Here is a 13293-nt window from a genome sequence, read left to right as displayed (position 1 = left end):
TGAAGCTCGTTTTTTGTCTGTTACACAGGAGGAAAAAGGTTAATATCAGCCTTAGGAACGCGTTCACTGTAGTGAATCTGGCCAAATGCCTGGCTGGCTTTCAAATCATGAGTCTGATGCGGTTTGGCTTTTCTAGGAGTGTTTACTGAAGTTAGTTGTCACTGATTAATTAGATAGGTTTAAAACCAGTTCTGGTTGTTTACTTGTAAGCAGGACTATGGAACAGTTACTAATTGATGGGACAAGTTTAAAACTAGTCTGGTGTTTGTTAACATGGCTATAGAACAATGAGTCCTTCCTGGGAGAGTGGCAATTTCTTTTTTTCTCAGTGATCAACAAAAATTGAAAAGTAGAACAAAAGTAGAAAATAAGACTACCATTAATCTACGAATGGCAATATCTCTTACTTGCATAGGCACTATACGAATCACCTTACACAAATTTTTCCAACTGTAAATAAGAATTTAAATAAGAATTTTAAATATTACCAATTTCATATGGTAGAGATTGAGTTAAGATATGTAACATACTTAGCATAGTATTTAGACAAATGAAAAATATTACCAGTAACTTTCTAATGAGCTGAGTTCTAAATCCTGCAATTTCACTCCAGTATCACAATCTTTACCACCAAAATATACTATCTTTCATAATAAAATGCACATATAGTATGATTTCATTTTATGTGTAACTGAGGTAGATAACATGACACAGAAGCGTGAATGTATGTGCACAGGCTACTCCATGTAATACACAAAAGACACTATGTACAGTGGTCACATCTAGGGATGACCTGAGATAGGAGACTAAATTTTCATTGGAGAGTCTTCTGTAACATTTGATTTTTTTCAACCATATTCCTTTATTTCTTTCCTCTAATAAAATATAGTTAATAAAAAATTGTGTGGATGCTTTTACTAAGAAGGAAGGCATGAAGGAACTTTCTGGAAATGTTCTATATCTTAATCTGAATGGCAGCTACACAGACATATACATAGATAAAAATTGAGCTAAGCCTCTAAAATTTGTGCATAATTTATGTTATGTGTTACTAAAGGTACTTTAACACATCACAAAGACATTTTAAAAGTTAGCCTTGTTTAAAAACAAAAACAAAAAAAATGACCAAAATCTTCTGAGTTGGGAAGGCCCATTTTATATTTTCAAGTTTGTTAATTTTTTTTCCAAAAGAACATTTAATCCATTGGTTAAATAAATAAGTCATTATAATGAGAAGGGAAGTTTGTGAATCTCAGTCCTTTAATGATTTTAGTGATGGTATGTTTGGTTGCTTATTTTATGATTACTTGTGATTTTATATTTTATGATTATTTCATTATTTTATATTAGGCCTAATTTTTTAAGAGTTTTAAAACTTTTGAGTATTAGGCTTCTGTAAGTATTATTTTTTTCAACTTTTCACATGGCACTATTGATAGTAGAAAAGCTTTTAATAACTAAAGAGGTAAGATTAATCTTCTTCCATAGGGTTTACATCAGTCAGGTTATGCTAGGTTGTGTTACGGCAACACAGTCTCCGAATCACAGCAACATTTATATCTTGCTCATGGTCTGTGTCCTCCGTGAGTTGGAAGGGAGAGCTCTCCTCATCATACTCACCTGGGATCCAGGATCATCTCACAGCCACCTTGAATGGTACTGGTTTCTGCAATAGGAAAAAGATATCCAGGGAGGGTGTTGTACCTCTAATTGAATGCCAGAAAGGCGTGGTTGGAGAGAGCATGAGAAGGGCGCTACGTGTCATTTCCAGTCACAACTCTTGGGCCAGAACTCATTACAAGCTCCACACAGCCACGGGGGCGGGGGGTGGGCAGGAGGTACACATCTACCAGAAAGGAAGAACACTGGAAAAAAAAACTAGCAAATGGCACTAAAAATTGCCTCCATCTTCTCACCTCAATTTCTTGCGCATAAAATGTCAGATTACTTTGCAACAAAACAGAGGTACTGTCTTGGCTCTGGCATTCTTTGCTTCTGCCATCATGGATTAGTGCTTCTGTTTTCTCATCTCCAAAATGGGAATTACAATACTACCCATCTCATTGAGTTGTTCTGAGAATTAAATGTGATAGTGAAAGTAAAGCACTTAGCACAACACTTTAAGTACATAATAAGCACTCACTAAATGTAAAGCTGCCTTTTTTACCTGGAGTCATCAGTTATCTCCATGTAGTTGTTAAAAACATTAAGACACAATGGCATAGTCAGTGGCTAAATATGCTAGTGGGTTAGAACCAAGTCATGGCAAAGGAATGGAAGGAATAAGAGTGCATATTTCATGTCATGACCGATCAAGATAAAAAATGAATGTTGGAAAGAAGATCAAGCTATTTACCAAAAAATAAGCATATCTGGTGAGTGTAGATTTTTTCCAATTTTCAGTTGTGATCTTCACGTAACTGGTTACTTTTTCACTCAACAACTGTTTATGAAATCTTACCAGAGCTGTCTTGGGCTTTGGGGGTGATAGAGTGGTGGAAAAAACAAACAACTTTTTCTTATGGGACTTAATTGTAGTGGGTGGAAAACTAACAATAAACAGGGAAACAGGTAATTTTATTACTTATTATTGTTATTAATTTCATTAAGTAATTTTAGTTAATGATGAGTGATACAAAAGAAACAAAACAGGGTGACATATTTGTTGGCTACCAACATCTGCTGAAACAGTTAAACGCTGGAGTCTCACGGGCTTAACACAGTAGAAGCTTAGCTCTCATTCATAGACTGTCCAGTCAGCAGGTCCTGACCGGTGGCTTTTCTCCTTGTGGTGGTTCAGAAACCCAGACTCCTTCCATCTGTGCTCTGCCATATTCCAGAAGCTCCTCTGCCTTCAGCCTGCAAACAGACAAAAATAAAGAGCTTAGAGGGTTGTGTGGGATATTTTGCCTGCCAGGCCTATGTTGGACTTATTTCACAATTGCCCACGTTTCACTGGGCAGAACTCAGTCACATGGCCGCACCTGACCTCAAGTCTGGCTGAGTGCCCAAGGGGAAAAGGAAAGCAGTTTCACAGAAGTTTCTGCTACTGTAATGAGAAGATATAATGGGAGGGGAGAATATTTGATAACAGACATCACTGGAAAGGTTCTGTTGGAGTTGAAAGCAGAATGGGAAGAAGGACAAGGGCATGTGTATAGCTTCCTGGAAACATCCAAGGTAGAGAAAATAGGATGTACAAAGGCAGGAACATGCTAGGCCTGTTAGAACAGAAACGACAGGGTGACAGTGTTATGCTTTGGTGTCTATAGTTACTTATTTATCCTGACAGGAAACAGGAGGTTTCTGGATCAGAGCTCACGCCATTTATTTGCTCACAGAGCAGCTCATGTTGATTTTCCATACCCCAGTTCCGCATGGGGAGAAGCAGTGAGAACCAGGTGTACCCTGTGGGGACAGTGGGGTTACGTACCATGGAAAGGAACTGCCACATTATGAAACCCAGTGCCCCTCCACTACTGCGGTCGAAAGAGAAAGAGAAACCTTTGTTCTGAAATGTAAGCAAATCCACTATAGGAGGAGGAGGGGAAGGGCTTTAGACTTCCCAACACTGTAATGTAAACAAGTGCCTCAAGGGGAGATACCCCTAAATCTCTCCGCAAGTCTCCATCTTCAGGGTTGCTATTCAAGCATCTTTTGACATCCAAGTGCAGTACTCTGCTCAGAAAGCCCTGACCTTATCAAAACATGAAAAGAATCATGGAGCAAAATGCGTGAGAAGGGAGAATGGTAAAGGACGAGGTCAGATAGACAGAAGCCAAATAATACAGAGCTTTCGGAACTAAGTAAAGAGTTTAAAATTTATTCTACGTGCAATGGTAATTGTTTGGATGGCTGTAAGAAGCAGCATGGCATGATCTGATTCAGGTTTTGTTGATCACTTCAGCGGCTGAGAGAGAAATCGATGGGGAGTAGGGTGAAGGTAGGAGCGGGGAGATGAGTAAGGATGCCCCTGCGGTTCTCTTGCTCCATGTGGTGATGTCCTGCACCAGAGTGGTGACAGTGGAGGAGAGCAGAGGTGGGCAGCGTAAGGGCGTATGTTGAGGAAGGAACTGATATACTGGATAAGGGGTGGGGTGGAGGTAGGGAAAGAAAGAGAGTTATTCTAATTCTCAGGTGTTTTTTAGAATTTTTATTTTATATTGGAGCATAGTTGATTAACAATGTTGTGTTAGATTCAGGTGTACAGCAAAGTGATTCAGTTATTACTATACACGTATCTATTCTTTTTCAAATTATTTTCCCACTTAGGTTATCACAGAATATTGAGCAGCGTTCCCTGGGCTATACAGTAGGTCCTTGTTGGTTATCCATTCTCAGGTTTTTGACTGCCTAGGTTTTTTGTTTGAGCAACTAGTGATGCCATTTACTTAAAGGGAAAGATTTGGCAAGGGTCGAGAGAGGCAGTTGGGAAGTAGTAAATCAAAAAGTCTCCTTTTGCGTATCATGTCTAACATGCTGTATCAGACAGGTCACAAGCAGGAAACAGATGATACATGGAGTACACTCAAGTTGAATGGTTACAGAAATGTGAACAGGGTTAAGGGACCAAACACAGCACCCAAATGCTAGCAACAATAGAAAGCTATTACTACCACTAGGTCTGAAGGGGCTGGGGAAGGAGAACATTACTGAACAGTGTGAGCTGTAACCATTGGAGAGAGGACCTGCACAACATAAGCAGTGGAATTAGGTAGAGGGCAGAGCCAGTAAGAAAATCACAGCTGAACAGGAAGGGAGCTGAAGTGATCATTTATCCATCTTCTATATAGTTCCACTCTTCCATATCCTGCTGGTGGTTTTCTCTTACTGAATCCAACCAGAAGACAGAGAACCTGAGAGCCCACAGTGATGTAGTTAGTAGAGATCAGGGCACAGAGAGGGAAGGGCCACATGGGGATTTAATCTGAGAGACAAATAGAAAAAACAGCACTGATGCTGATAAGACTCCTTCGTGGGGTCTTAGGAGGCAGATAGATAGCTAAGAGTAGAGATGTTGATTTGGACATCATCACTATTTCAGTGGCCTATCTAGCATGTACTAAGAGCTAATATTTGTAAGCTCTTACTTTGTGATAGGCACTGTTCCAACATTTCACATGCATTATCTCATTTAATTCTCAAAACAGACCTGTAGGTTAAATATCATTATCTCATTGGACATGGGTAATGCGTTTAACCTATAGATTTGTTTTGAGAATTACTTGAGGCAACAGAAGCACAGTGAAGTGAAGCAACCTGTTTAAGTTCACATAGCTATTTGGTAGCAGAGCCAAGAATTAAGTTCCAGATGTTTTTATCCCCAGAGTCAATAATGGAAACCATCATTGCATACAGCTTCTCTGAGAGAATCAAATACTGGAGCAGTGACACGTTAGGTCACATGATTTTTTTTGTTTTTTGGTTTTTTTGGTAAGACTCTTCCCTTTTTTTCATTTTTTCCACTTCTTTGAAAGAAAACAATTCTGACAAGAATTCGTCAAAGAAGATATTCTGAAATTTAATGCCCTGGTGTGGGTATTGCTTTTGATTAAGGCTGTTAGAAGACTAGAATATTAGTAACCCACATATTCCCTATACCACAAAAAAAGAGTAGATTCACTTTTATCTTGGAAACAAAGCTGGATAGAAAAGCTTTTTTAACTTTTCTTAATTCATGAAACATTTATCTTCGGGTCAGGTTTTGTTATAGCAGCACAAATGTGGTCCATCAGCATTTCCATTACAACCCCATATTTCCAGGGCTTTTCAAGAGTGCCTTAGAGATTCTACTTTGAATTAAAACTTGGCATTCAGGATTTGAATCAGAAAACTCCATTTTCCTTACCAATTAATCAAATAGTTTAGAGGTTCTCAGTTTAGAAGAGGACCAAACATAAAACTTTTATTAATGCAAAAAGTATTTTAAGACAAATTTACTAACAAATATTTTAAAATATTAACACTCACTATACAACTATAATATTATATAACTATTTATATTAGTTCTCATAAAAGTTAACCATAAACACTCCTAAGATAATATATGAAAGATAACCATAACATCTTATACTTTGCCTTTTTGGCTTTGTAAGTAATTTATCTCTACTTTGGGAATTTGGGTAATCGGAAGTCCTCAGCATAATTGGTTTAATGTTATTAACAGTATCAAGATACTGAACCAGAAGAGCCTAAGTAGGGGGAATCCTGAGAGGATGCCAGAGTATTTCAACATATTTTTATGAATTTAACTTCATGTGGGGAAATTTTGCATTCTGTACAAAGGGATTAACAGCATGCATTAATTCTGTAAATAGATATTTGAAATACAATGTGCTGAATGCAATGGCAGTAATGAGGATTGAATAACTTTAGTTACAAAGCCTTTCCACTTAGTTCCAAGCTATTCCATGAATGTTCTGCAACAACGAGGGGGCATGGTGATGACCCTGTGTCTTTAATATCTCATTCTGCACTCTTTTCTGTAATCTCTCCCCCAGCCTTAAATGGTTTAGGACTAAGTAAGCACAAGGTAGTGAATGAAAGTAGATGAAGCCTTTTGAGTAAACCTGCTCTCCTGACTGACTTCTCTCCAGCCACACTGGCCTCCTTGCTATTCCAGAAACACACCGGGCAAACTCCCACATTGAGATTTGTTCTAGCTTTTCTTCTTCCTGGAATGCTTTTCCTCCAGATGTCTGCTTGCCTAACTCCCTTACTGCCTCATTCTTGGTTCAAACCCTGCTTTCTGAGCGTGGTCAAACTCCATCACTCTACTTGATAATTCGATTTGCCCTTAGCCCTTCAATCCCAGGACTCATGACACCCCTTACCCTACCTGACTTTTCTTCTTTCCACAATATTTACTATCATCTAACACACTTTGTACCTTTTAAAAATATTTCTTATCTTCTAACACACTGTACCTTTGTACTTTCCCTCTCTCCCTGGAATATAAGGTCAGTGAAGACAAGCTTCTTTGTTTTATTCACTGACATATTCTAAGCACCTAGAATTGTGCTGAACATATATTAATTGCTCAAAGATAGTTGTTAAATGAATAATACACTGTAGAATGAAATCTGAATTTCTGCCTATAACAAGAATCTACAAACAACATTCCAGATATAACTTTCTCTGTTCCCTGGTTCTCCTATGGAATTTGAGTTATTTCCCTAAGGTAGGTAAGAATGCTCTTTGAACATCAGTGTCAAAATGAAAGGTCCCACATTTAAATCCTTTTTGTAATGTGTTATGGGCCCATTTTTCTTAAAATTGTTTAAACTAAAACGTGGAAATTTTGTGGTTAAATTGAATTTTAGTTTTAGCTATTGTTTGGAAAAGATGACCTGAATGGGTAGATGCAAAGTATGGTTTTCACAAAACAAATGCTTATTTTACTGGGCACATTTGTAACATTTTTTTATACTTGTAATGATATTAATACCAAACTGTGAAAGTTTATGAATTAAAATGTGATCTTGTGATTAAAAAGGAGAAAGAACCCCACACCCTCAGCAGTGGTGAAAATGTGCTGAAAACAAGGGCTCTCTATACGGGCTTCACTACTTGGCACCATGGCTTGAAAGCTATGTTAATTGCAGAATAGAGTCAGTTAGTGAGAGTTCACCACCGGCTAAGTGGTATAAAAGTGAGGACCCTGGAATTTCAGTGTGGATACTAATGCTGTTGGCACACGCACCAGCACAGCCGTGTCTGATTCTGAATGGTAGCTGACAGCCAAAGCTAGCTTTTTCTCCCATGAGTATGTATTAGTTTTATTTATGGACTTAAACATGACTTTGAAACAAATAAGATCTGTTATCTTTCCTTTTCTATTCACATAGTAAATTGAATTTATTTGACTTGTATTTCTGCTTTGTTTTCTTAGGGTAAATGTGAGCAGTCCCTCTATGGTCACATGCATTCCATCAATGATGCCACCTTCTCTCCTGGGGTGAGTTCAGTTCTCCCAATAAATTATTTTACTGCTTCATATATACAAATTCATTTTAATGAAACAAAGTTCCAGAAAAAAATGGCACGTTAACAGGGTGAGAGAACAAATTTGAGAATTAATTATAGCAGTGAAAAAAATATATAGGTAGTATAGGGTTACAGAAGTTTAAAACACACACACTATACAGTGGTAGAAACAAGGAGGAAATCTGTTGTACTTAACTCCACTTAAACACATTTTTTAAAAGCTTTTTGTCTAATGTGGGCTTCAAGAAAGTAAGTGGGATATAAACTTGTAAATTTTAAAGTAAAATCACAAAATAATGAAAATGCTTGAAAGGAAACCTATAAAAAATGTTAAAGAAATAGGGCCTTTCTTCAGGTTAGAATAGAGCAACCTTGATTTGACAGTCCTTCGGTTCCTCATGGACAGGTTTCACATATGTCTTTCTTTATGTAAACTGATGACATAGCATAAATATTTATCTGCAGTTTGAGATATGTAGATATCAGGATGATTTCACCAGTGATGAAGATTGTTAAACATGGCTTTGAGTTTCTGTGCCAATTGGGGTTGTCTCTAAAAGAGTTCAGATAGTAATCGTGGAAGGATGATTTAAGTTTGTTCCTTCTCAGATGAAAGCAATTTGACTAGATAGATGACCTCTCAAGTCCCTTGAAACTCTGTGATTTAATTATAGCTAACATTTTAATTTGGCTCTAAGTTCCCAGGAGAGTATAAATCTTAATTCCATACTCCTCTTTCCTTTCCAATTAGCTAAAAAAGAAATCTGATACATCACCTACATCTAACTTCAAAATGACAGCTTAGTCAAAACTCCATTACTATCATGCTGTTATTATTCTTTCAGAGAGAGAAAAATATTCACTAAAAATCATTTCTACTAAAGGAATGTTGTTTACCTCAACTGAAATTGTGCTGGTGTCGTCAGCCCTGGAATGTTCATGATTGGCTCAACTAAAATTAAATTCTAACAAATTTGTCTTAGTAAGGAATCTCCATTTGATTGGCTCTATTGAGCCAATATATTATGGATTAGTTCTAAATACCAAGTAAAATTTTATTTCTAGCAGAGTATAGAACCATTTAAGCACTATGGACTCACATGATAAGATATTTATGTTAAAAAATCTATTAAGTGGCCTAGAGCTTCACATACCCCAGGAAAATTAAATAGAAGCTAAAATGAAGTAAACTAATATTTTGTAAGTCAGGCATTTATTTTGGTAAGCAATATCATAGCTGAAAAAGACATACCACTTAACATCCTAAATAGTAAAATTAATAAATATGGAAATAGCCAAATTAGACTTAGTCAGCAATCAAGGGACACATACATTAATTATGTATATTTCAAAAGCAGGATATTGAATATGTGGTCCAGGTGTCCAATATCAAAGTGGCTAATCCGTTTTTGCTTACACACTTTGTTCACACCAAGGGGACTATTACAACCCTATTCCAAATCAATATCCCAAAGCCTCATTGAATTTTTCCATTAATTTATCTCTTCTTCACTGGAAATAGTTAATAAACTATTCAGGAAGTGATGTTTTGTTATGATGAATGACACTCTTAAGTAAAATTTTCCATCACTCGTGTCAACTGTTTTGAAAACTGTCGTATTTCACGTACCCGGTAGGGAATGTCAAGAGGGAGGAGGCAGCAGTAACTGAAAGACTTCCAGGATGTCTCAAGCACATGGCATCGTGACACAGTTCACATTCAAACCTCAGGCAAAGTTGTGGTCATAAATGCATCATGCGGGACATACATGGCAGGCAGAGATTTGAATTATTTAGTGTTAGCTCTGCTAATTGTCTGATGCCTTAGGGGAATGCATTCAAGTTACATTACCAGTTAAAAATGCGTTCAGCTGTTTACATAAACACAATTTTAGGAAAAGTCTACAATTTTAGATTTGTAAGCAGAAATAAAAAATGTAAAACTCAGTGTTATCCAGCTAGCAACCAAGAATCACGGAAACAAATATGCAATATACAGTATATATATATGGTTCTGTAAAGCTGTATAAGTTGAATTTTATTTCTGTGTTATAATGTTAGGGCTCTGATGTCTTCACCTCTGACCGATTTTTCTGTTGCAGATAGACATTTATTTAAAACCTCTTTTTAAAGTAATCTGTTAATGAAACACTTTAAGGACCTATGAAAGCTTTTTATTAGGTCAATTTTGTAAAGCAAAACCAAAATATTTTTTAAAAGTTGACAGTAATTGCTGGAATAATGTTAATAGACACATACAATTCAATGTAAGTAAAAGATTGTTTTAAACTATGTAAAAATACATAGCAAGAAAATGAGCAGGGTATTCCTATCAAAGGGAGTCTCCCCGGCCTTCAGTTTTCCAGGAAATTGACCCATAGTCTGACTAGGGTAGGGATTCCATCAAGCCTTCTAGAAACTCTTTCTGGTCCTCTTCTAGAGTGATGTTATGGTGGGGTGGGTGTCCTTATCTCTCCGTGGACATTCCCAGCTGTTCTGAGAGACACATAGTCAGGATGACTATGCTGGGCCTGCCTGGTAAGGCCAGGTGAACACTATTAATCAACTCTATTAGAATACCAGTGCATCTTTCCTTGGGAATATTTACCTCCATTTCACACATTCATGCTGGGAATTTAGTCTCAATTCATTAGTTATTAAACGAAATTGAAAGGCTGTGTAGAATGAAAGAAACTACTAGTAGTTCTAGAGGTCTAACCAGCTCATGAAAGGAAACTTCAGACCTACCTCGAGTACTATTCTCACTTCTTTTAATTGACCTGTTGTTTTATTCAAATACTCTTATATTGATTATTTTAATGTAGAGGTGTATATCTTTATTGCAACTAATTATATAAAATATGGATATTTTGATTTTGAAGTGAATGATATAATATATAGCCTTAATAGAAGACTAGTCAAATTCTAACTTGTTTCCCACCTGTATAATTCCATGGAAACTGTAACTGCCGTGAATACGGTGAAAGAGAGTGAAGTCTATCAGTTTTATCTTTACAGCGGTTGCGAGTTTTAAGCAAATAAGAGGGAAAGGGGTTTAATAGTAATTTGTAGTAAAGTAGATACCCCCTCTGTTGGCCTTGAGTCATGTGGAGGGCAAGAGAAATAATTTCCTGTTTTAGAGAACTTGAAGAAGAGTGTAACTATGAGAAGTAATTCAGGCCAAGAAGGTGAAGGAAGTGTTTGGAACAGAGAGTGGCATTACAGGGGAATTGGTTGATCATGTGTATGGATCATTAGAGGATGGAGTAGAAGGGTGTGTGAGAGAGAGGAAGGGTAATGGGATAAGATTAAAGGACAAACACAGCTCTTTGAAGATGAGAGTGTATGTAATAAGGGAAAACATGCTGGCCTGGCCACCTATCAATAACAGAAATAAGTATAACAGTCACATTCTGCATGTCAAAATGGCCATAGAATCAAAATGAAAAATCAAAAAGCCAAATACTCATAAAATATGATAGTATAGAAAAAAGATTAAGTCCACTCTGCATTTCCTATCCCTAGATATCTTATCCTGAGCTTCCTATCCACAGGTATCAGAGGTTATGGATTCAAGTTGTGTGATAAAGAGTTGCCCCAGGAAGTGTGGGCTAAGTCAGCTTTAGTTCAAAAGTCATTGAGGGCAGATTGGACTTTCAGAATTAAGTCATGGATCATGGATCAAATGAGATATTTTAAAATCAAAATATGCCATAACCCCACTGAAATCCTAAGGTAGATTTACTGCTGTGCTTCACTACTGGAAGCTCCCAGTCACTCTCCCTCATTCTTTGAAGGCTAGAGTTCCTGAATCACTGTCTTTCCCTACACATATGGCCCATAGAGCACTCTGATCACTTTCTTGTTGACCACTTTTCCTCCAACACTTCTTTATCCTCAGTCGCATACTCCCGAAGACAAACTGCGAGCACTTTGTCATTAACTGTAAATGCATCACCTCCAAAATCTCAATTTCAAGCGTTGCTTTTCTAAAGATACCTGTCTTCCAGCTTTAAGTAAAGCCATTACAATATTTCCACTTCATTGAGAGCTCTAATCAGCTAAAATCTTACTCAGCATCTTATCACCTTTCTGCCTTCACTTATTTTATCCCAGCCTGGGTTCCTCAGTTGTCATTCTGGCAATTCCACCACAAAGGACTTTGGTTCAATTTGACCTCATTTTTTCTGAAATGCTTAACTGGCAAATCTACATTCTTTGGCCTATACTGGGACAGACTAAAAAACACTGGAGGAAACTATATAAACAAACTGTTTTTTTTCTTTAAATTAACTTTAAATTTCCCTTTCCTTGTTTCATTATGTTTTATTTGAGTTCAGATGTATGTATATCTATATCTATATATCCATAATTTCTTTGACTTTTGAGTGGTGGTATTATTTCTGCATTATATCTTATTCCTCCATGTTGCCCAGAAGTCTCCCATATCATTTTCTCCTCAACCATTCAAATATGAACTCCAAGTCAACAACTCCCCTGAAACTCTCTGATTTCCATATTGTTTCATCCAATGACCATTTCTCCATTATTATTAAACTTTACTTTTCATAGGTACTTTTAAAACCTTCTTCTTGAATCCTGAGGAGTAAAATCTCCGTGGTCACTGCTTTTTAAACTACTGTTCTGGATCCTTCTCTACTACCTGACTCCAAAATACTAAACTGTATCAAGACTCAATCTTAAATCTTATTCTCTAGCAGGTTCTCTTCTTGCATCATCTCACTCAAACCTGTGGCTTTTAATTTCATCTGCATGTGATGATTTCTAGGTAAATCCCACTCTGTACTTCAGACTCACTGTTAGCTATTTTGCATCTCAGCCTAAATATCTATATCTCATTTTAATATGCTAAAAATGAAACTGTTGCTTTCCCTTTCTCCTAACTGGTTCCTTTCCCCATCTTTTCATTAGTCATTGTGACCCTGTTAATCCCAGTGCAGAAGCAGAAGGATCAGTCATGGTTCACAATTGTCTTGGGGCTTTCTGTCTGTTCACATTTAAAAAAAAAAATCTCTCTACACTGGAAAGCAGTAAAAAGGAATGAGAAAAAGGACATTTTAAATCTTGTTTGGCTCAATAGCTCCAGCATCTAGTATAGCTTATTTTGCATACTTAGTATTAAAAAATGTGATGAATAAATGCAGAGTTTTAGACAAATGAAAGCACACGGATTTCATTACAACATTGTATCATTGCATCTTATTTATTTCAACTTTACTGGCTTTCAAAGTCCTGTGGATATTGAACTGCAAGACACAAGCTCATTTATTGATAATTCTCACAATA

At 36.8% G+C, this 13293-nt stretch overlaps 1 protein-coding gene across 2 annotated transcripts in view; it reads left to right on the top strand.

The window, feature by feature from the left end:
* SPAG16 (sperm associated antigen 16) overlaps positions 1-13293 on the top strand; it is an 879748-nt gene that overhangs the window by 607622 nt on the left and 258833 nt on the right. For both annotated transcript variants that reach the window (XM_032638543.1, XM_032638542.1), the window contains one exon: positions 7892-7957. In XM_032638543.1, coding sequence (XP_032494434.1) covers positions 7892-7957 — 66 coding nt within the window. The remainder of the gene's footprint in view (positions 1-7891; positions 7958-13293) is intronic.

The sequence above is a fragment of the Phocoena sinus genome, chromosome 7 (assembly GCF_008692025.1).
Source record: "Phocoena sinus isolate mPhoSin1 chromosome 7, mPhoSin1.pri, whole genome shotgun sequence".
Lineage (NCBI taxonomy): Eukaryota > Metazoa > Chordata > Mammalia > Artiodactyla > Phocoenidae > Phocoena > Phocoena sinus.
The sequence above is the reverse complement of the archived record's forward strand: the minus strand, read 5'-3'. Positions and strand labels throughout refer to the sequence as shown.